Source organism: Dermacentor andersoni, chromosome 2 (assembly GCF_023375885.2).
Source record: "Dermacentor andersoni chromosome 2, qqDerAnde1_hic_scaffold, whole genome shotgun sequence".
Taxonomy (NCBI): Eukaryota; Metazoa; Arthropoda; class Arachnida; order Ixodida; family Ixodidae; genus Dermacentor; species Dermacentor andersoni.
The window spans coordinates 99,990,312-100,015,246 of NC_092815.1; the positions used below are offsets into that span (position 1 = coordinate 99,990,312).

At 44.4% G+C, this 24,935-nt stretch overlaps 1 protein-coding gene and 1 long non-coding RNA gene across 2 annotated transcripts; both read right to left on the reverse strand.

Moving 5' to 3' along the window:
• Positions 1–260: 260 nt before the first annotated feature.
• On the reverse strand, positions 261–16,748 carry LOC126541950 (ornithine decarboxylase-like). Its single transcript, XM_055077024.2, has 4 exons — positions 15,724–16,748; positions 15,191–15,344; positions 3,130–3,230; positions 261–1,579 (listed from the first exon to the last, which is right to left on the reverse strand). Exons 1-4 carry the CDS (start codon positions 15,787–15,789, stop codon positions 1,256–1,258), a joined length of 645 nt encoding a protein of 214 aa, XP_054932999.1. The 5' UTR covers positions 15,790–16,748; the 3' UTR covers positions 261–1,255.
• A 2,431-nt stretch (positions 16,749–19,179) lies between these two features.
• On the reverse strand, positions 19,180–24,303 carry LOC140215938 (uncharacterized). The gene is made up of 3 exons (XR_011892533.1): positions 24,218–24,303; positions 19,450–19,546; positions 19,180–19,241 (listed from the first exon to the last, which is right to left on the reverse strand). It is a non-coding gene; the product is annotated as an uncharacterized lncRNA (long non-coding RNA).
• Positions 24,304–24,935: the final 632 nt, after the last annotated feature.

Genomic DNA, 24,935 nt, shown 5'->3' on the forward strand with positions numbered 1-24,935 from the left:
TATGATTTTTTCTTTTATTAAAGATGTGTCCATTTCTTGTCGAATGTTTCAGCACGTAAGTGAAGTTCAAGTTACTCTACAGTACAGATTGTTCAACTGCACGTTGGGACATGATGGTAAGTGCAGCTATGTTGTCATGTTCGTTTTAGCTTAAGTTTGCTCAGAGTGGTTTTTCAATATAATATAATCGCATGCGAATGAGAGACAAATTCGCAAAAAATCCGTACACTGCCGTCGTGTATCAGGTTATAGCAGTTTTATTATGTATGTATGTATGTATGTATGTATGTATGTATGTATGTATGTATGTATGTATGTATGTATGTATTATGTATGTATGTATGTATGTATGTATGTATGTATGTATGTATGTATGTATGTATGTATGTATGTATGTATGTATGTATGTATGTATGTATGTATGTATGGGTCAAATGCTTTGCGCTCGCTGGATGCGCTCTTCCATACCATCCCCGGAGCGCGATTCTCTACTCCACCTCCAAGCGCCTTCCACCTTTGGCGTTCGCTTCTCTCGCGGCGACACACATAATCTCGCCGTTTTCACCGACGGGAGATGTACGCTTGCGTGTAAAACAACAGAAATTGCAGACGCCTTAAAGCGCACCGTTCCATAATTTGGACTCTCGGGACCTACTCAGCAGCACGACTGCGTGTCATTAGGCAACTACTTCGGCAGGAGCTGTGTTTTTGTTCTTATACGTCGCCGGCGCCTCCTCGAAATCAAACTAACGAAGCCTTCTCAATGTAGTAGCCGTAGGCCACGCCAAAACCACGAGACAAACTAGCTGCTAAATTCACTTCCTTATACTTAACATATGTAAAGTGGTCGGATGATATACTATGCATAGTGCTTCAACTCTGCACGTCTTTCTGAATTAACAAAACTCCTGTCAAACAGAACATAATTATCCGGGATCTTTACGTTTCCTTTAATGGGATTCTACGCTATAAGCAAAGTGTGGCACCATGCCACTAAAAAACAAGCGAAAGTCGCGAGACACGAGATAGGAACGACATCCTTGCTTGCGAGGCTTGCCTGAACCTACGTCTCCAACAAAATCGTTTTCTTGATGACGTGGAACGTAACGAGAGCTTCGGTGTGCTATTGGTACATTAGATAAAACGAAGTGGGTGTTGTAATCTGAACAGTTTTAGTGCAACAGGTATTGTAAAGAAGTTCGTGCGGGTGACTGCTGGTATCACCTTGACGTCACATGACTGCAGAGTAGTTCCCCTACACAAGTTCTGGTTTGTCCCGTACACGCTTCAGCTTGAGAGCTTCTTCTGGCTGGCGGTAGCCACTGCGCATGGGAGAACTTTCAACAGTTTGTTTAACCAGATCTATGGTCGAAGGTGGTGCTATGTAGTGAACAGTGGGAAATCCGGTTCCGTTGAAGCCGCTCACAAAGCTCAACGTGTAGGCGCCCATGTTATCCATCACGAGCCACTCGTCGACATTCACGTCAAAGAACAGCTTCATATCAGCGATGCGGTCTAGGGGGTTGCACGTACTACCCCATAGTGTGGTTAACACATCCATGGGCCTCTCCCGTGGCTCCTGCAGTGCCAAATACAAAAAAAAGGACAGCAGGACTTGCAGTGAGAAATTTGGTTCAAATATGTCAGTTTGCATCAGAAGTCAATATTAACACTGCTATCCTGTGCCAGTGACATGTTGATCGTAGTATAAGTGAGTAAAATTTACAATGTTTATTTTCCAAGGGGTAGAGACAAATAGGATAACGGGTCTATTCTAGTTAGACTGCATCAGTTCAGTAAAGCTTTATAGATGTCGGCGGAGGTATCTCGAAAGAAATAGAGTCCTTTAGATATCCCTTATGAAGTGTTGTCAGGGACAACTTTTTATCGTTCAGGGCCGGTTACGGTATCGTATTAGTTCAGCGAACCCTAAGTTTTATCAGTATTTGAAGCAGCGAAATATCTTTTGTTGTTAGCAGGTGCCCTTAATGCAAAACTATTGAAGTTTGTTACGATTCCGTTTCCTTCGTGAGCCCCCCACCGCAATTCGTCAAACATTTTCTTCGGCAAAGAGCGCTTCACTTGCCTGTAACAAGACTTAACGAAAATCCCGAAAACTGCCCATCACGATATGATGTTTACACACTGAATATGCATCGTTAGGCCGAACAAACGAAGCAAATTTGTTTCCGATTCTACGTATATGTCGCTATTAGCTTTCTGAAATTGGCCAAACTGTTTTCGCGCTCCGCCTACTTCGCCTGTCACTCGACATCACAAAACGGCGAAAACGCACAATGTCGATTTGACGTGTATACACTAAAATACATGGATATACCGAACAAAGGTTGACTTTTTTTCTCATAGCCAGAGAGTGGGGGCCCACTTCCGAAAGGAATAGAACAGGGCTCCCTTCCGATCTCACTGGCACTGGCTGCTCATAACTGCCAGCGAGGATCGATTTCTTAGCGTATAACAAAAAAACTTGCGTGACGGTATAACGTTTTTTGACCTATTTATGAACGTAAGCACGAAAGCTCTTCCAAATTTTATTCACCAAGCATCCGTTCTAGCGGTGTTTCTAATGTGCTGCTGCACCCTGCAGCAGTGGTCGGCGAGAACCACCGCAACCTATAAGCAAGGGGAAGTGGACCAAGCGGAGACGCAGGCACCACTCGCCTCACTCGATTATTTATTTTCACTGCGCACACTCAGCCTAACTGAAACGCTCTCTTCTTCTATCTGCTCCTCGCCTCTCGTCAGCCAATTTGATAGGTAAGTGCTGTCACAGTAGTCGATGGTATTCGCTTTGAATCCAAACAAAAATCACCTCTTATGAACGAAGAGAGCGTTTGATTGGGCTGTTAAACTTACCTTGCGTGTCACCGCCCGTTCTTGCGTTGGCGATTACGTAAAGTTGATGTGGGCAATATGAATAAAATCAGGATGGAATGCTTTACGTTATAACGTCTCAGGATTAAACATATTCGCAGAGTGTTTAGTACGTCGAAATTCAAAATTTACTCTAATTAGCCAACATGGTAGGCAATGTCTGGTGGGTTTGGAGAGCATTAACCAAATTGAATGTCATATATGCCGTAACGTGCGATTGTTCAACGCTAAACTTACCTCCAACGGCATTATCTTCACGTCTATGAAGTCGCAGATGGGAGAAATACAGTTGTTCTTGCTCTCATTCAGAAAGACATCCTGATGTCGATGAGGAACCCCTGTTTAAGATATAACGAAAGGAATATAGAGTCAATAAGTTTAGTTTGGTGAATAATCGCGATAAATAATTTGGAAAAAACTACAGAAGCGAGACATTTCAGTTCTATTCTTGTGTAGATGTGCAACCGTCAATATGTGGTGTGCCCTGCGTTGTTGGTGCACTTGCAGTGTACCACTCAATTTCAATGTACCGGATAGATTGCGAAAAAGAGAGGTGCCATGTTTGACACGTTGTGGCTAAATGTTCGCTAGCGATTCATATTCCCCAGATTTTTTTATGCCAATGTCGAGCTGTTACGTAACTAAGGGTTACTCCAATAAGATAACATTTTGCGGAGAATAAAACATTAACCTCAGCAATGCTATACTTAGAGGTTGAGCGCAGCTGCGAGTGAAATCTAATCCTGTACCGCTGCATGAATTACAAGAGGCAGCTACGGTGTAATTATATCATAGGCAGAAAAAAAAATTAACCCAACAGCTACAGTCACAATGTTGCCTTCATAATGAAAATAAGGTCCCATTTTAATTACCGCATACTCCTGAGAAATCGCTAATTGCTTTTGATTGCTCAAATTGCTCCAACATGGCAACCGAAGCACGTATGCGCTGAACTGAATCTGCCTACATTTTATCTCATAGCCAACGTATTCGTGCTCTCATATGATCATACCAACATGTTTTATGGATCCATTCAAAAGCGTCAGCATGCTCTTATGACGTTGTATCTAACTATCTTGAGCAAAAATTCTTGTCGTGTTGCAGAAGTGTCTGCGTTCTCTTTCAACCGGTTCGAATCGGAAGCCTACTAATGTTCTGCACCTGTCCTTGCGTGCCAGACAATCCTGCAACAATACTTAAGCCAAGAAATTTAGGATAATTTTCTAGTTCTACAATGGTACTTCCTAATATTCTTGCAGATTGAAACTACTGTGGTTAGCGTTAGCTGTGAGTGATATCGCCGATGTTGCGCGCCTTAGAACGTAGAGCCATTCCTCCAAAAGCAGCCAGTTCTCGCGTTAACGGAAAAGCAAATGCTTATATTGGGTTGCTTCCAGCAATGCTTCCTAGTCATTGCAAGCGCGTAATACTTCGTTTTAGGAGATTTGTTAGTGCACCCAAATAATGCGCCCATAAAACTGACACCAAGCGAAATCGTTCGCGTGTGACAACATGAGCATGTTACCGCGACGCAGCATGGGAAGCAACTACTCTTGGGTAATGTTACGGTTGGCGTTAGCACCCCGTGCAAAAAGGATGCTCGACCACCATGCCTCATCGAAACGAAGGGTGAATTCCTAATTCGCCATGGCTGTCTCGAGTGGATGACCGGTCTGGCAGGGCCCCGCAGTGCTTACAGAGCCTTTTGTGTGTGTGTGCGCGTGGAAACCCTTTCCGCGAACCAGACAGGACCCCGGGATGCCGCCAGCAGAGAAACACTCGTGAAGACGTCAACTGGGACGATCGATTAACCGCATATCCTCAATCCGACGCCCTTTCCACGAAATGTCAAGCTCTACAGGAGAACTTCCGCGAACCAACGTCGCCTGGAAGAAAGGAAAGGGGCCTCCAATCCCGGACCTAGGAGCTTGGTATCGGCGGAGGAGGGCCCGTATCGTCTCACTGAAAGTGGGAGACGGCCATCCGCAAACCAGACTCAGTGCCTGTCACGGGACGTTGACGTGAGCAAATTACTGAAAGACGTAGCACAGCGGCGCGCGAAAGCGATCGCCTAATGGCAGACTTGATGGCACCTCCTACGCAGTAAGATGGCACATAGGTCTTTTTCTGGTGTAATTTGAGCGCGTGTGTGAGAAGGCAAAATTCGCAAGAAAAAGACATGGCCGCAACGCTTGCTTACGTTACTGCCACGTGAGGTAGCTGACATCATTGCCCGCATGGCAAAAGAAGAAGCAGAATACTTCGATGAAGTCAAAGCGAATCTGCTTAAAAAGTATATATTATCAGCAGAAGCATTCAGTCGAAAATTAAGAGAAGTCGAGAAGACCAAAAGTGAGTCATACTCATATTTTGCATACACCTTGGAGGTAAACCTGAAGGAATGGCTCAGAGAAGAGGATGCACTCGGCGACGCCGAAAAGACAATGCAGTGCGTTGCTTTAGAACAGTTCTACCGCCGGCTGCCACAAAACATCAAGTACTGGGTTCAGGATAGGCCAGGCGTAGACACTATGACGAGAGCGGCCGATCTCGCTGAGGGGTACGTAACTCGCCGTGTGTTCGAAGGCAACGAAGCTCCTAAGAAGGCGATGAATAAATACCTACCCGGCAAGCCAAAGCGATGGTCAAAGTCGAGTCGGTATAAATCAAAGGAAAGGTCAGATTCGGCGAAAATTAGTGACAAGGACAGCGAGGTAAAGGAGGAGTCACCTGAATGGAGGGCAGAAAGGCAAAAGGAAAAAGCTTTCGAGGCAAAGAAACCAGTAGTTTGCTACAACTGCCAGCAAACGGGACATATCTCCGTGAGGTGCAGAAATCCCAAACTAGTGTTGATGTCACTAAGTAGTAACGTGGAAAATCTGAACTTGCTAGAACCGTACACTCGAGATGTCGTGGTAAACGGCAAACTGTGTAGGGTGCTTCGCGACTCGGCAGCCACAGTGGACGTGGTGCATCCGTCGTATGTAGAGGAAGGCCAGTTCAAGGGATAATGTGCTTGGATAAGGCAAGCCTTAGAGATGTCCAGTGTTTCTCTCCCTGTGGCCAAGATTCGTATCGAAGCCCCTTTTGGAGTACTAGACACTGTAGCCGCCGTCTCGGCAAATCTCCCGCCACAGTATCCACATTTGTTTTATAATAAATCTGAGGATCGGCTGCGACGCAGGGGAATCGGCTTTAGTGAAGGAATAGCGCTAGTCCTCACGTGTTCCAAGGAAAGCAAGCTCGCGGCCGTTCGAAAGACAAAGGACCGCTTACTGCAGGAATTTTACTGGCCCGGCTGCTTTCGGGAAGTGGAAGCATTCGTAGGAAGCTGCGACACATGCCCACGCATAGGCAAGCCCGGAGATAAGGCTAAAGAGCCAATAAGACTTGTTCCCATTATCACGGACCCATTTTGCAGGCTCATAATAGACACAGTGGGACCCCTTCCTGCAACGCAGTCTGGCTATCGACATGTTCTTACTGTACTATGCTCCGCAACGAAATTTGCAGACGCAGTGCCCCTCAAATATTAAGCTCGGTGGAGATTGTTAGCCCGCTTTTGTTTATCTTCGCGCGAGTAGGGTTTCCCACAGAAATCTAGTCAGATCAAGGATCCGTCTTTACGAGCACACTGACCTCGACGTTTCTGGAAACGTGTGGTATTAAAATCACTCATCGCTCAGGGTACCTCCAGCAGTCAAACGCGGTAGAGAAAGTCCACTCAGTCATGAAACGGCTTTTGCGAGCCCTTTGTTATGAGCACAATGCCACTTGGGAGGGTTGCTTGCCTGCAGCAATGTTCGCGCTTCGAACTGCACCGCACGAATCAACAGGCTTTTCCCCTTCAGAGCTCGTTTACGGTCGCTGCCTTCGGTCCTGTCTTCGCATTGTTCGAGAAGCCTGGGAAGGCCGGGCAGACGATCCTTCAATTGTGGCATACGTGCTAGACCTGTTGGACCGTCTGCACACTTCTCAAGAATTGGCAGGGCAGGAAATGCGTAAGACGCAAAGCAATGCTAAGCATTACTATGTCAGGATGGCTCGAACAGGACGCTTTGAAGTTGGGGAAAAGGTAATGATCCTGAAATCCTCATTGAAAAACAAACTACAGGTTCAATGGGAAGGACCTGTTGACGTAACTCAGAAATTGTCTGAAACAAACTAGGTAACCATGGTACCGGGAAAACGAAGGACACCACAAGTGTATCACAGTAATCTACATAAACCGTACCGGCAGAGGGAGGCCGTTGTGATCATGTCCCTTAACCAACCTGAGGAGATACCTGTCGACTTTCCGGAGTTAACATCAGTAATGGGGGCAAAAGACATTCACGAGACCATTGACAAGCTAGTAGTGCAGGGGGAATTTACTGCCAGTCAAAGGGCCGAACTGAGGGAGCTTGTGTTTGAATTTAAAGACATATTTTCAGACATATTTTCACACACACCTGGCAGGACCACTGCGATCGTTCACGATACAGAGTTAACCTCCTCGGACCCAGTTCGTTCGAAAGCTTATCGCGTTTCACCTCATCAACGTCAAGTCAGGGCCGCCGAAGTAAAGAAGATGCTAGAGCTAGTTGTAATCAAACCAGGAGAGAGTGATTATACGTCGCCTCTTATCTTGGTTGAGATCCCAAGAAAGGAGCCGCGACCGTGTATCGACTACCGCCAACTCAACTTAATCACGAAGGACCAGACCTACCCAATATCACATATCGAGGAAAGGCTTGAGAAAGTAAGCAGTGCTAATTTCATCTCTACGCTCGATTTAGTCAGAGGGTACTAGCAGGTTCCGTTGACCGAGAGGGCAAGCAGGCTGGCGGCGTTTATTTCCCCGATGGGAACCTTTCGGCCGAAAGTCCTGAGCATTGGATTGAAGAATGCGCCATATTGCTTCTCTAGCCTTATCGACCTGGTGCCACGAGGAATGGAGGACACACACACATACACACACACACTTCCGTATCTCGATGACATAGCAATCTTTTCTTCATCATGGGCGGACCACATGCAACACTTGCGAACCGTCTTGTGTCGTCTACGAGAGGCCAACTTAACTGTCAAGGCTCCCAAATGCCAATTAGGGCGCGCGGAATACCTTATCTAGGTCACGTAATAGGGCAAGGCCATCGTCGGCCTTCCGAGGTTAAACTGACCGCAATAGACAACTTCCTGCAACCACGCACTCAGGTCATTCCTTGGCTTGGCGGGTTATTACTAACGATATATCCCGCATTACTTCGAGATTGCAAGTTCTTTAACGAATGCTCTCAGAACAACAGAACCAAAAACGGTTAAATGGGATGATGAAAAAGAAAAGACTTTTAGTATGCTAGAGAAAGCACTAACGAGTCAGCCAATGTTGAACGCGCCTGACTGCTGTAAGCCATTCATTCTTCAGTGTGATGCCAGCAACAGGGGTATCGGGGTGGTGCTTTGTCAAAAGAGAGATGACAAAAACGAACACCCTTCACTGTACGCCAGTAGAAAGCTTTCAGTTCACGAGGAAGCATACAGTGCATCGGAAAAGGAATGCGCCTGCGTAGTATGGGCGGCGCAGAAGCTAGCTTGCTATATCGCTGGTTCGAGGTTCACCACAGAAACTGAGCACTGTCCCCTCACATGGCTGCAGTCCACGTCGATGAAAAACAGTCACTTTTTGCGCTGGAGGTTAGCTCTTCAACAGTCACCTTGGATAGTCGCTACAAGAAGGGTAAACGTAACGGCAATGCCGAAGGTCTGAGTCGTTGCCCCTAGAGTAATGAATGCCTCGTGCTCGCTCGGGTTTCCGTGGCATTCTTGCCTGTGTATTTTTTTCATACGTTTTTTTCATTATTGCGAAGTTGTAGTTGATTGTGAGCTGATTTTAGTAAAGACGTCTTAACGCTTTCAAGAAATGGCTGTCTTTAGTGTACAGGGGGGGGGGGGGGGGTAGTACGCACGAAAGGAATGGGAAAACAGTAGCGGGTTCTCATTTTTTTTTTTTTTTTTTGTAAAGCCCGGTGTGTCTTGGGGGAGGGTGCCCTTGTGCTCGCAGCTTTGTGTTTGGGGGTCTGGTACTGTTCTGGAGTGATTGCTTGCCCAAATAGGAGACGAAAAGTTGCAAGACCGGTTTGCAAGTCCAGTCACCGGACCGGACCAGGGAGAAAAGACACAAGAGCACCACGAGGACTGATGAACGACTCCCAGGAATCTACCAGCTACGAGCCAAGGGTTCGTCACCCCTGAAGGAAATTCTGCTACTGAAATGCCGACCCCTCGCCCCTACGTGTCGGGATCTTCCTCCCCCGCCGGAGATGCTGTTATGGTTGGCGTGTAGCACCGCGTGCAAAAAGGATGCTCGACCACCATGCCTCATCGAAACGAATGTTGACTTCCTAATTCGCCATGGTTGTCTCGAGTGGATGACCGGTATGGCAGGGACCCGCAGTGCTTACAGGCCCTTTTGTGTGTGTGCATGGAAACCCTTTCCGCGAACCAGACAGGACCCCGGGATTCCGCCAGCAGAGAAACACTCGTGAAGACGTCAACTGGGACGATCGATTAGCCGCATATCCTCAACCCGACGCCCTTTCCACGAACTGTCAAGCTCTACAGGAGAACTTCCGCGAACCAACGTCGCTTAGAAGGACAGATCGAACCGCCCCACCCGGACCTACAGGCTCACTGAAAGTGAGAGCAGCTGCAAAGCCACGACGAAGGCTTACCACGTCAAGAAAGGAAAGGCGCCTCCGATCCCGGACCTGGTGGCTTGGTACCTGCGGAGGCAGGCCCGTACCGGCTCAGTGAAATTGGGAGACGCCCATCCACAAACCAGGCACAGTGCCTGTCACGTGACGTTGACGTGAGCAAGATCCCGCCCACGATTTTAGAGAGCCTATTAAAGGGGCTTCGCAATGCACTTTTCACTTGATTGTCTTCTTCTTACCTTTTACCAACCATTGAATAAACCGTGCCAGTTTCGCACTAGAAATCGTCTCGTCCCTGCCTGATCGCTATGGTATACCGGATGCCTGCAACACACACACACACACACACACACACACACACACACACACACACACACACACACACACACACACACACACACACACACACACACACACACACACGCACACGCACACGCACACGCACACACACACACACCTCGACCGGCGCTCCGTGTAGGTCGAACATGCGACTTGCCTATTTCAGCGAGGTAGTGTATAAGAGAGAGTTATTCGATCCTGTACAGGTTTGCTTGGAGGCATGCCTAACCCGCTACTCAAGATCAATAGGACGATACAATGAAATGATGTCGACAGTTCACAACAAAGAAGGAAGATAGTGGGTTCAGGAGTAAAATTTTACCTGAATGAATTGAATTCTGGGGTTTTACGTGCCAAAACCCGAATTTCATAATGAGGCATGCTGCATAGTGGGGTTCTCCAGATTATTTTTGGCCACGTGTATATCATTAATGTACCCCTAATGCGTGGGACTTAGGTGTTCTTGCATTAGGCGGCAAATGTTGACATCTGTCCACGGGCTAGCCAGTAAGACCTGCGTCTAAGCTGCTCGTCAAATAATGAAATTCTAGTATTTCACGTGCCACAACTATGACTTAGTTATGAAAGTTGCCGTGGATCGGGAGTCCTGATTAATTTTGCGCACCTGAGGATCTGTATAACGTGCAACCGATACATGGTACACGAACGCTTTAGAAAATCTCTAAAGTTAACCTGAACGCACGTAGCCTTTTCTGATGTCAATTATATGGCTCCGTAAGCGTGTTCCTGGTGGCCAGACCGCTTTCGACTCTTATTATCAGGAAGCTTTAGCTCGGGCCCAACTTCGACGCGGCTTATTCAAATAGATGCAAGACGCAAAAACGTTTTTCTCAGATAACCCCTGACCAATTTTAATAAAATTGGTTGCATTTGACAGAGAAAGTTAATTTCTAGTGACTGTTGCAAGCGGAATTTATATTTAGGGCCTCAATTTTGTTTAAAAATTTTTCGGAAATTTGAAAGTAAAAAAGAATAGAAGCACAAACTTTTTAAATAATTAGCTCTGCATCAAGAACACATATCGCGGTTCTGTAAACGACATCCACTAGATCATTGAAAGCGCACAAACTTGACATGACGTTTGATATGTTACGGGAATTTCTTACATTGTGTACAAGGCTTCCGCAAAAGCTCCATGTACATATTACTGAATTTTTAGAGATTCATGTGTAACGTGTAAATTTTGTCCGCTTTAAATGTACTATTAGATGCAATTCACATATTTGTTGCATCATTTTTCTTTGCTGAGTTACAGCGCTGTAAACTTGATAGTTTCGTTTTCTGAAAATGTCTGATTTTTGTCACTTCCTAATAAAAAAAAATTGACGACCTACCTAAATCGAAAATTCGAAACCAACAGTCACTACATTTTAAATCTTTCTTTTAAGTGCAACAAACCTCGCCAAATTTGGTGCAGTGGTTGCCCAGAAAAACGAATTCTCCTTTTACATGAATTTAGATAGGAGCACCCGAGCTAAAGCTTCCCCTTAACACTGTTTATTCGAAGGCAAGTAGTTCACAGCTTTAATATCAATATACCACCCGCCGTGGTTGCTCAGTGGCTATGGTGTTAGGCTGCTGAGCACGAGGTCGCGGGATCGAATCCCGGCCACGGCGGCCGCATTTCGATGGGGGCGAAATGCGAAAACACCCGTGTACTTAGATTTAAGTGCACGTTAAAGAACCCCAGGTGGTCGAAATTTCCGGAGTCCTCCACTACGGCGTGCCTCATAATCAGAAAGTGGTTTTAACACGTAAAACCCTATAATTTAAAAAAAAAAAATATCAATATACCAGTGAGCGTGTGCCACCGAAAGCTTGCTTGGTTGTAGAAGCGACGCATGACGCAACGATGGTGCAGGTTTAGCGCGTCGCTGGCTTGAAGACAGTGATCTGCCGGTAGCGGCTCACGGAGTCGTGCCAATAGTGACGGTGCCATCGTGACGAAATTTGGGGCGGCGACATTGACGGCTCAGGCATCTTGCTTTTTTTTTTGCCTTGATTTCGCTTTCCGAAAGATATAGTGCTATAAATGCAGAGTAATTCGCTCTTGTCTCGTAGATTTAAATACGGGTTTAAATAAACTCGATATACCATTCAACCCGGAGAGTAGGCGTAAGCGGGGAAGTGCTCACACACACACACACACACACGCGCGCGCGCACACACGCACAGAGAGAGAGAGAGACGACAATTATTTGTCCGCATTCATATTTATACGCGTCCACGCGTGCACACATGTACAAAAATGTACGCACGCAGGCACACGAAACTGCACGCACACACAAACGCGCCTATGCTTGCACACGCAGATTCAAATACGAAGACACAAACATGCGCGCACACGCAAATGCAAGTACACACGCAAGCACGCTCAAGGCGTGTACACGGATATACACTCCCTGTCCTTCGCTGCTGCCTCGCAAAAACATGCGCGTGCAAACAGACTGAATGGCACTCGTTCTGCAATCATTGTTCGAACTCCAGGGCCGCTGTCTTGTACACGTTCGAAAAGCCGACGTTTGACTTCGCCTCACGCGATTGGACTAGACTCGCCTTGGCCGCGATATCGGCGCAGCCTGGACAATCGCGCGAGGCGTAATCGAAAGTCGGCTTTTCTAACGTGTACAAGATAGCGGCCAGCTGTAATAAATGGCTTTACGGTTTAAATTTGGTGCTTCTTCAAGTCAATGTGCTCTCTGCCCATAGGGTACAAAACCATTTGCTCCTGTCGTGTGACATAACCGCCCATTCTCGACCAAAACACTGCTTTAACGCATACCCAATGTTCCGACTAAGTGCCACAAATGCATATGTTGTTACAAAAGACTACCCTCTTGGCACAGACAGCTGAAACTTGTTGATACTCGGCTATTATAATAAAATTGTCTGAAATTTAGCCCATTGAGTTACGCATATGCATTACACACAGGATGGTCAAGGGGAAATGTCCAGAATTCCTGAGTATGTCCATGCTACAAGGCACGATACTATATTTTTTTAACGTAACACAGACATGCGCATGCGTGTTGTTATGTTGTCCAAGAAATAATATATGATCATGAAAGCAATGTCTTAACAAACAAGCAACCCATTCCTACGTTTTAAGAAATAAAAATAGAAAATATAGTATTCGAAGAGCCCTCTTGAAAAAACCAAAACTGAAGCCAAAGCGTGAGTTTTGTGTTTCGGCCATCTGGTGGAAGACTGTCGAACTCAGTCCTAGGCGGCAGTAAAAAACGATATCACGGCGTCGAATCGCTGCAACCCTGACGCGGAACGATAGTTACAAGCGGTTTAACGAATCGGTCAAGGCTTCCGAGGTTGCCACGAGTGATACGCTCGGGTTTTAATAGATACCACGTGAACTTGCACGACTGTGTCTCAAAAATTGCTTTTGGGAACAATGTTACGCCACGTATAGAGAATCAAGATAGGCACCAATCAAAAGCTGAGTCTCCGAACTACATAAGCTGCAGAAACGTTTACGATAGACGCCGTAGTTTTTATCACAGCTACCGTTTATGTCCCGAAAATCGAGTACAAATTTCCGTCGTTTCCATAGGCTTCCATTGCTGAATCTTTAACCTCTCTGGGAACAGAATTCTTGCTTGCCACAGCGTGATCACTGCATTTGGCTCATGTGGGTCGTCTTCCAGAACATGTCTGTCACCTGCCTTTTAAATGATCGACCTGCAGCTTTTGTTATTCGCGAAAAACCCGCTCGTTCCCTTGAACACGTGCTAGTATCGTGAATATGTCATACATATGTCACACATATGTCACACATATGTCATATGCCACACATATCCAAAAGTTTGATATGTGTGACGGTCGCAGTAGGACCGTTCATAGAAAGAGACGCAGCTTCTGTATTTCTGGTACAATAGTAGGAGGAAATCTTTTAAAAAAACTCGGTGCCCTACCACTCTGTGAAGAAGGATGAGGAGCGAAGCGGTGTATGCGGGCCCCTTAATGGAGAACTGCACCTCTTCCACGGGTCGGCCCGGCATTGCACTATCTTCGGGATCGGGCCACGTATGAAAAATTTCTGTTCCTCGCCGCCGAAAGTGGTTCAAGGGCACGTTACAAGTACCCGAGCCCACAAGGGTAAGGGCCATTGAGCTTCGACTCTTTCTGCACTATCACCAGGATCGGCCCACATGAAGATCTTTCTGTTGACAGACGCCGAAAAAAAACTGTGCTAGATATATGCTGCTTTTGCTGTAAGAACCAACAGTGATAGTTGAAGAAAAAGGAGCACCTGCCTTCCTTGATTCAATCTTCTCCAACTTCATTTACTGCGACAGCAGTCAGCTCTCGCCGCCAACGCGGCTATCTTGATATTGCTATTGTTTCTTAAGCAATTGCGTTAAAACGAAGGCTGGAATGAATTGACGAATCCCAACAATGGCGCTTACCAACTACCGTGAATTGGCTAAGCATCGGACGGTATTAAATGTGTTGTTTCATAGATAATATATAATCGAGAACATTTTATTGCGGTGCCCACAACGTTGTTCGTGTCCACAAAAGTATTGGTTATTGAGACTTCCGAAATACATGCAGAAACACCGCCACTATCACAGTTTGCGTGGGGCACAAAATCCGGCCCAAGTAAGCAAGCGCAAATTTTGCGCGATTGCGCAGCAAAAGGTCGTGTCCAACTTGCGGATGAGCTGCCGCTGGGGTTCGCATTCTGGTGGTACACAGCAAAGCTTTGTTTTTCTCCGATTGATAACGCAATCTGACGACGACGATAGCCGAGTTTGTCATCGTCTTCTTTGGCGTAGCAAAAATGACGCCCGAACTGACGAACACAGGAAACCCAACTTGAAGGTTTTAACTGTCGCGACAGAAAAATTGATATCAAACCGCCGCCACTTGCATCGCCCTCTTTAATAGGAAGACCAGGGAAACACTGGTGCGCTAAGGCGAAGGCTCGCGTTTACCCGAAATGTTTACGTCCAATACCTAAACATTGCAATACGCTTGCTATAAGAAAACATCTGTGCCGTTACGCAACAATGATTTGATCGTGCTTTCTTTTCGAATTGAGTTTTTCCTGTGCGGTTTTGGTGTGTCACCTAAATTGCACGTCTTCGCTAGTTGTAAATGCAGTATCCCGTGAAAAGTTGTTTCGCGTGTGTTTGTTACTCGCTTCGTCCTTCGTTTCAGCTGCAGGTTAACGAGCCCCCTCAGACTCGCAAACGTCTGCCCACATGCGGCGCTCCCACACTCACCGTCGATTACTACGTCACTGCGTCTCTTGCCAATGACCCGCAAAACGAGGAAGTAAGCAGATTGACAGAAGAACTGGCCCGGCTCCGCGATGATCTGCACTCCACTTGATTCCGGAAAGTGTTCATCGATTGACCGCTTGATGCACTCGCAGGTCTGTTTCATCAAAAAGAATGCACAGTCAATATGCAAGCAGTACAAGTGCTGCACAAGGCCTTTGATCATACGCTTCACTGCTGCACAGTTATTAGCGCACGCACCAGAGCGTGTAGATAAGATCTGAACTGTTTATATAGAACACAGTCAGCACATTTCTCATTCCCTATAAGAACTCAGCTTGTGCATTATTGTATGCATTATTGAAAGAAAAATTGAAAATATTTGATGCTACATTTAGCTCAAAAGCTTCGCGTAATTGCTTCTACATCATCACACATTTAATTGTGTGTATAATTTCATTCCCATCCATGCATCAAGTTACTAGGTAAGTTTCAAACTAAGTCAAGTAGCGCAAAATATATTTAACGAAATTAACCTGCATAAACTTATGATCCCCACGCAGTGCACCTGGAAAACCACCTCCGAGGTCTAGCACCATCATAGGTTTTCCGATATCTGCTGCTATGTCGAACACGATCCTGGCCCGCTCTATTGCGCGGCAAAATATCTCCGGGTGCTCATGGAAGGATCCCACGTGGAACCTAGATTAAGAAGTACAGTTTAACAACCATGACAATGAAAGACGCGGTATTCCCGATTTCCTCCCGTTATGTTACGCCAAAATATAGAATACTACAAATGTTATGCTCAACGCGCCAACATAAAATTCCATGCAATTCTAAAAACACATGTGTTTACTCTAATTGTTGTGTAGGTAGCTTAGACTGCACTCATTAAGGCGCCACTGTCGGTTGACAGGGGCGCAATGTTGAAACCGTCCACCAGGCCACCACAGGTAAACGAAGGGAACACACTAACTATTGAAACCTGGTCACCCGAGAAAAATAAACATGTACACGTGTCCCTGATGTCCCTGATGGGCTTAAGATAGAGCACACAAAATTTACCACATCTCGCACAGAAAATAATTAGCTACATAATAAGTACTGCGTCAAGTGGAATTCAGATATGGTTATATACGTGCATCTAGCGTAATGTTAGGCGTTAATCTTCTTCGAAGCGCATCACTGAAGGGCACATAACGTTTTGAAGGAGTCACAGGTTCGTGGCGCATTATTCCTTTCCTACCCTATCGCTGTTGTTTTTGGCGCTCACACAACCTCTCGTTTAGCCTGCTCTAGTTTAGCCAGTGCACAGGTTTCGTGCACAGAGAAAATATGGCACAAATGTCGGCGTGCTCGTAAAATGTGTGACAGCTTCGTTTCCTATCACTGACGCTGTAGCTGGTCACTTGTGTTAATCGATCAAAAAGTTGACGGATACATTTAGAAATATCAAGCTGATACAGATAAATTCTTACAGCATACCTTGCATTGGATTCACTTTACGATTATTTACTGCGTCAAGAACCAATATCACCTACCTGGCATCTGCGGTGACTCGGCGCACAGCGTTTTGCGCGCTTGTACAAATGGTAATAGGCTTCCAGCAGTGGGCCGTAAACCGAATGACAATACGCTGCTGAGGGTAAACGCAGAAAGGAATTCACACGAACCCCTTTGTCACTTGAAAATCTACACGACAACACTTTGTCACTTGGGCGAGGCATAATTTGTGCATGCAGGCCCAATATTGAGATATGTCTGTAAAACCGGACACGAAATCATCAGACATATTATGGAAATACTTCATATCCTCCTGAATTTGGTTTTCAAGTTATCTTCCTGAATGGTGCTTTTAATCTTAAGATAGGTTGCTTACAATACTGCCTTACATTCGAATTTCCTTTGTATTACTATAGAAGGTTTCACAGTAACCGATTTCACAATAAATGCATTTGAAGGTAAAATAAAGAATCGATATTTTTCAGCACTTGTTCAAATAAACTAAACAACCGTGATCATACGCACGCATTACTCACGTGACCCCGATTACGTTGCAATTAAGGTCAAGCGCCGACTTCAAAATGTGTCTTGCATCGTCCACAGAGCAGCCGAATTTGTTGTTAAACAATAATTTGCAACCCTCGTCTTCGGTTTTTATTCGAAGAAGCAATCTGCGGAGGAAGTAACATTTGGCAGTGTACCATTACACTTTTGTCGAAATCCTGATTTTTATGGTCTGTGGGAGAGCTGTGGTCGACTAACTGCATCAGTTGGTTCTATGTTGGTACAGGAAATATTTCCCGAATTAGAACGTACACTTGATATTCTTCATTTGACATCTGGTACTTTTAGAAAAGATACGCGCTTCCAAGACAGGGCTCAGTCAGTATTGCAGGGGGAGGCTTATGTTCTGCAGTGAGCACGAAGAGGCTGATGGTGATGAAAAATGGCAGCATATGTGCAAAGCTACAATTTCACTCATGCTTGAAACTGATTTTTATCACCGGCGTTTTAAATTACATAAGTCAGTTACTTTCGTGATGACTACTTCGTAAATATTATTGAAAAATGTATTGCTCTTACATCCAGTGTAGATTAATGTGACAAATCGTAGTATGGAGCAAGTCCTTACCTGGCCTTCTTGTCTTTGACCTTCTGCAATTCCTCGATGCAATCAAAAGTCATCATTGTGACGCCCTGTTCCTCAGCGAACTTCATGTGAGATGTGCTTTTCATAGTGTGGGCGTAAATAATGCGATCGGGATGAATACCCATTTCCAGAATATTCCTCATTTCGTTCTGATGTAGAGAAATGGCACCGTTGGTGAACAGTACATTGGCGATCACCACAGCAGAGGCAGAGTGTTGTGTATTCTTAGCAATAAGACAATAAAACATGAACGAACAAAAAATCTTACGTGTTCTTTAAGTACGGGATATATACAAGCAAGTACTGGCGAAGTCTGAGCTAACCTGAAAACAAAATGTCCTAACAACGAAATCATTTTAAGAACACATTGTGCCAGCTCAATAATACAGTTCGTCCCAACAACGTCATTTTGAATTTTACGCTTTTTCGTTGCATTGCAAGCGATGCGTTATTTCGTCCTAGGAAAATAAAACCATAGCGTCTGCATCAGGTGAAAAAAAAATGTTTATGAAATAAATTGCAGAGAGATTAGCCTGAGTTTGACGACTCTTTCATGCTATTCCGCGGCAGAATAAATATAAGGAGAGATAGAGACGGTTAAGCATAAAATGTCAGCTACAGCCAGCGCTGTCCTCTACATGTTAATAAAATGTAGTGACAGCAGCGCCAACCGCACAGTGGGCGACAAGGCCTTGCCAGGCGACGGAGTTTTGCCTCTTGCCTAAATTTTTTTTTGGGGGGAGGGGATAAAGAGGACCGAATAGCGTTTGAAGTGCATACTTTAAGAATTAAGCACCATCTATATGAGGGAAGGCCTCTCGTCTATCTGTTATCCTCGTTATTTAGCCAGATTCAATTGATAGTAATTAGTTTCAGACTCCAGTTTGGAATGATGTTCACTTCGTGGTTGGTCAACAAAACTTCATGCGATGAATAGGCCATTACTATGCTTGTTACCTTCTCTCTCCATTCTTTCTATTTCCTTCTCTATTCCCCCAACGTAGAGTAGCCTATTGGACTCTTGACTGGTTAGCATCCCTTCCTTCCTCCTTATCTCGCTCTCTACTGCGCTCATATGCATGTTTGCATCCTTAATTAACACGTTTATTTCTGAGATCAGGTGCCGTAACCCTTTGGATTTGGTTATTGAACAAAAGGGGTTGTTCTCCCCAAGCAAATGTAAGGTTTCTACCTACAGGCAACATAGAGAAAGTCACTCGATGAATCTTTGACTTTGCAAATTTTCTATCCACCACGCATTATAAGTTCAATCACTGATTCGGGAATTAGGAATTACAGTCTGGCATGCAGTCGTCCTTACCGTGTTCGAGCAATCAAAATTCACTCCAAGAGAATCTAGGACAGCCATAAGAACGGGGTCTCCATTTGTTTTGATGGCTGGAAAGCAAGAAAGTGTGGAAGTGGAACGTAATTACTCCTCATGGTCTCCTGACGGCTACCCCGCCCAGCCATGTTGGGATATTTTACAAGGTTTTATATTTCACAAATATTTTACAACTACAAAAATATTCTGCAAGGTTGACAGTTTTCATTATATGTTTACTCTTTACCATGAAAATAGCTCATAAAGGGTCGAGCTGCTCACCGCAAAAAGGCGTCACTCGCGGTAGGAGCTGGCGCCAGAGTTCCACCTTCTGAACGATGTCTCTGACATCACAGACGAAAAATGAGTCGTCTTCTTTCTGTGTCAAATGAAACGTTCGGCGAAATGCATATGCGCTGTGGTATGACATATTTATCGGCTGATTTAAAAATTCCAGTCAGGCTCATGCGATAGGCAACTCGGACCTTCCATACTTCCCTTAGCTCGGTTGGGCTAACGTCTCCCACCTTTTTATACAGGGTGTTCCCGCTAATCTTGGTCACAGATTTAAAGTATGCCGATGCACTCTAAGACGACGGGACAAAATGCATGTTACTGACTATTGTATGGAGTAAGTCACACTTTTTCGTATTCTGCTTTATTGCATATTTGTCAAGCTTAATTAACCAACTTCGGAAGCAATGAAGTTATAAAAAAATTCTTGTTAAATAACAACTTTAGTACTCCGTCAAAAGGCTCGTTACTTTACGTCAACATTTTGTCAACAGCTCGTACCGTTTGCCGAAAAATATTTAGAATGGGAAGTAACTTGAAAGTTTTTAATAAATTTTTCTAACACACACTAATGCCGATATATGACATACTCAGGAATCGAGTTCTTTGTTTTAAATCACAGTTTCAATCCAAGTCGATGGTGAATTGTTGATGGAGTGCTACTAAAATGTTTAAAGAAATGTGTTCGTAAACTGTTTGAACTAATCTTCTTAAAGGTTGCCCTGGACTACGTGAACGTACGCTGACGTCAGCACACTTCGAGAAAATTTGCTTGCGCTGCACCACCTTAACGGTGTGATAGCGGAGTAGTGTGCAGGCCGCGTACCAGTTACACAGCTTTATCCCGCCCTTGGGGCTGGTTAATTAAAGGCGGATTAACACTTAATATTGACACCGCCCGCTTGCCGCGTGGGTGCGGTCGTGCGGAAACCTGCACATTTCGCACACTCGTTCACAAATTTCGGTATACACTGGGCACGCACATGCAGTGTAAACCGAAATATGTGTACCAGTCTGCGAAATCTGCAAATTTTCACCCTACCACATGCGTGCGGGCAAGAGGATGGTGTGGCGGACGGCTCGAACGTAAATAGGCCCTTACCACGCCCTGCTATTGCAAGGCCACAAGTTAACTATGCAACGAGATAATCACGTCAGTGCACTCCGCAATGTAAATAATGCGCCCTAAGCTGGAACATGTCAACACAGTAGCGTGAAAAGACCTTTCCGACACCTTTCCGCGAAAAAGACAATGAAATTATCCTTACTGCATAAAATGGTAGCTTTATTCGCGTACCCTATTCGCGCGATTTCGACCCTGCCTCCTACCGGCGGCTTCTGCACATTAAAGGAAACTAATAGAACGTTACGGCAAAGTGAAGGCAAAGTAACTATGCCAACTGATCTGCTTAACGGCGATGGTTGCTTGCTGCTTGAGAAAACATATCGAAAAGGGTTAAATAAGCCCTACTAGTATTTAGTTCTATCACTTCATAACACGGCGACAAAAATCTGATCTCCGACAAGCTTTCGCGGTGCCCTTATAACATTGGTAATTATGGCATTCCGGGTACCAAGAGCCAGATTATCGAAGGCTTTGCTTTTCCCGTGCTACGGGCGTCTGAAAACCACTAAAGTCATAGCCGTCACGCTTCGGACATCTATTTAAGCATAAAAGTACTACTACAATAGATTTGAGCGTCATCTCGCGCTGGGCGCCATGAAGCAAATATTTTTCTTTGAAAGCGACAAGTGCTAAAGGATGTTCTTGCGGAAAATATAATAACGGCACAATTTACCCTATATTATTTTATTTTTCCAGTCTTATTAGACTTGCAGATAAAATGCCGGTTTTATGAACAATAATTGTCTCTAAAGATAAAATAATACGGCCATTAAGCCGGCTGTCTTGTCAGGTTCATTTTAAAACTCGGCCGCAAGGTACATTCCTCCCTCTAAGTGCAGTTTCCTGAAGGGGATGCATCCGCCACCCAAATAACCTATAGGTGATGAATGTCTTGGTGTCATTCAACGTTCGCATGGTGGGGGTGCACGTAAAGAGGGGCTTTAGTTTGGCGTTGGTGAAGGCAAAACGGGTGGGTGGGAAGAATGTTACATGCCTCTCTCGTGCATGCGCACACATTTGGCAGTGGTCCTAGTCGAGGCAAACAAGGAGATCATCGCCATCGATATCATTTCTTTTGCGACGCCGGCTTGGTACGGTCGCAGCGTTGTAGGTGTTTTTGGTCGTGTATTGCAGCAATCTAGATATTTTTGCTGCTATTAATGTGTATGCTCTGTTGTGGCTGGTTGATCGATACACGCCAACCAGCACCGTGCTTCCGAAGCCCACGGCGCTTTCTTCGTTACGTGATGTGTACGTTTCTGTACCTTCTCTGCCAGCCGCGAGGTAGTGTCGTGTAAAGTGATAGTGATTTAATATCCGCTCTGCACGTGTTTTAAACTGCGCCCTGCGCAAGTGGCGAACAGCAGTTCCTCAAGACAGCACTGCGCCGAAGTTTTGTCTGTCTATACATTGTAATAAAAGGTATGTTCTTTTCCATCATTTTTCATAAACATATTGTTTTTATATTCTTTTTATTTAAGTTTCCTATGCCGCATTTTGGGTAGGTTATTATAGCGCGAACTCTAATGACCTGAAATGTATTAAGAACTATTTTCTTACATACTTTAACTACGCCGCGTCATGCGGTCCGCTTGAAATTGCTATAAAGATGAAACGTACAAACACTACGTTCTCACAGCGGTCGCGATGGCTTAGTGTGTAGTAAATATTGTCTGATCATGAACCCATTCCTTGCTCTTGCCTAATCTGGCTGTAAAGGATGAGAGGTAGTGATGTATTGAGCCCATAGTTTCGCGGTTCACAATGACATAGTTGCACTGTTTAGACAAGTGCGAATGTGGTGACTGTCCATGTAAATGACTTTTTGAGTGAGTAAATTATTTATGCAGACAATTGGTTAAGAAAACATTTTGGGAAACTGAAATTAGTCAGGCCACTGATTTGGGGGGTCATAAGAATAGTTTTAGGCTGTTCCCTCTTTTAAGGAAACGATGTTGCAGACTTTACTAATTTTAATAACACGTGGTAAACACAACACAGCAAAGGATACGCACTGCAATATGTGCCCCATCCTTGCCATTTCATCTGCAAGTGTACAGGGTTGACGGCTAAAATTTTTGCATTCATGTGAACTTCCATGTGAACCTTGTTAAAAAGCTGCTCTATACATGTGATGCGCCAACCTGAACATGATTTTAACACTGACCATCTTGTTTCTGTGCAGGGTTCACTCTGCAAACATTCTCAGAGACATCAGCTCTGAATGTAAAAAAATACGTTGTCATCGATGCCTGCTAGAGATTATGCGACAGCTGCGATGTCGTAATCAACTAAGTCATTTTTATGTAATATATTTATAAATTTCACTATTACTTCTCACTCTTTTGTAAATATTAATGTGTGAATAAACTTCTTTTATTATAAATTTTCATCTATTTTCCATGTAAATGCACCATCTAGGTTGCATATTGCCTTATACGAACATGTTCGCACATAGTGAGAAATGCTACTAGGTCGTATGTAGGACAAATGTTACTAGGGGGCTAGTAAAACGTCTGTAGCAAGTACATAACCACATGCAAGTAAAATATTGCCGCAATGTTTCTACACAGCCTAAATGCTTGTGTTACTTGACGGTTACTAAAATGTTTACTGACCATCTATGAACATGTTTCAATTGAAGTACCGTGGCAAGGCCAATTGTTGACAGGATGTTACTAGGGTGTAAAAAAAATGTTAATAGGTGATTGTTAGGAAGTTGGCCGGACGATTACGAACATTCTTCAATTGGAAGAATGTTAATATAGTGTATAAAGAAGGCTTGTTATTAGGGAATTGGTAGGGAGTTGGCAGAACATCTACAAGCAATCTTCAATTGGAATTATGTTAACAGCTGGTTGGTATATGATTGGTATATAAAAATATGATTGTGTGAATAAACTCCTTTTATTGCAAACTTTCATCTGTTTTCCATCTACATGCGCCATCTAGGTTGCATATTGCCTTATACGAACATGTTCGCACATAGAGACAAATGTTCACACTACCCTACTAGGTCGTATGTAGGACAAATGTTACTAGGGGGCTAGCAAAACGTCTGTAGCAAGTACATAACCACATGCGCAAGTAAAATATGGCCACAATGTTTCTATACAGCCTAAATCCTTGTGTTGGTTGACGGCTACTAGAATGTTTACAGACTATCTATGAACATGTTTCAATTGAAGTACCGTGGCTAGGCCAGCTGTTGGCAGGATTTTACTAGGGTGGATAAAACAAATGTTAGTAAGTGATTGTTAGGAAGTTGGCCGAACGTTTACGAACATTCTCCAATTGGAAGAATGTTAATAGCTGGTTGGTAGGAAATTGGCAAAAAATATATGAACATCCTTCTTTTGAAAGAATGTTACTAGCGTTTATAAAGACGAATGTTCATTAAAACATTTGGTAAGAAGTTTAAAAACATCATATGAACACGTTACTATTGGGAGTTGGCGGCCAATTGTTTCTAGGGTGTTACTAGAGCGTTGTTAGGATGTATAAACACAGTTGGTAAGACTTCGATTGACTGCTGATAGGTTCTAGTAACAATAGTCTAAAGATGGTCTAAAAAATGTTGCTAGAAATTTTTATAAGGGTGGGGGGGCACTTAGGGATAGCCTGTGTTACCTGTTTCTGCACAATATGACGTGCCACTTCTTGAACTGTGCCTCGCGTGAGGATGAACGTCTCACTGGTGCCTTCAGAAGACATTTCTGCCTGCACAAAACAGACCTGAACATTATTCAAAGTGCATCTGTTGCAGAGCATGGATATTACGGAGCAGTCGAAGAAAACTCAAAGAGCCCAATTTCATTATACATTCTTCATACCTGAGGCACACAGTGCACAGGGGTCGATATTGTTGTATTATAAACATGGTATAATATCGCAATAAATTGTCTATATCATTGTGACAAAACAAATAAGTCTTTTCCGAGGGGCACTCCGCCTGCGTTATCACCAGTTTTGGCTGGCCGTTAGCAGGGAATGATAAGAAAGAAATGGAATGGAATAAAATGAATCGTTACATTTCACTAGCTCAATTTTTGCTTTTCTTTCATTATCAAGTGCCTATAGAAACCAATCCCATTCTGACGATGACGCCTTGGCGGCACAAAAATATATCACCAAGTTCTGGAGTATTGACATCCTTTTCAGCCGGCTGAAAAAAATGTATGCGATGGCTACCGCTATAACATGTCGATCATATCTGAGTACGATGAAGCTACTAAGAAAACGAACTGATCTTCTATAAACGCAGGGGAACTTTGCGACGTCACGCAAATATGCTACAAAAACATCTAGGCGGTGTCTTAATTATTCCTCCACCTAGCATTTAGCTTGT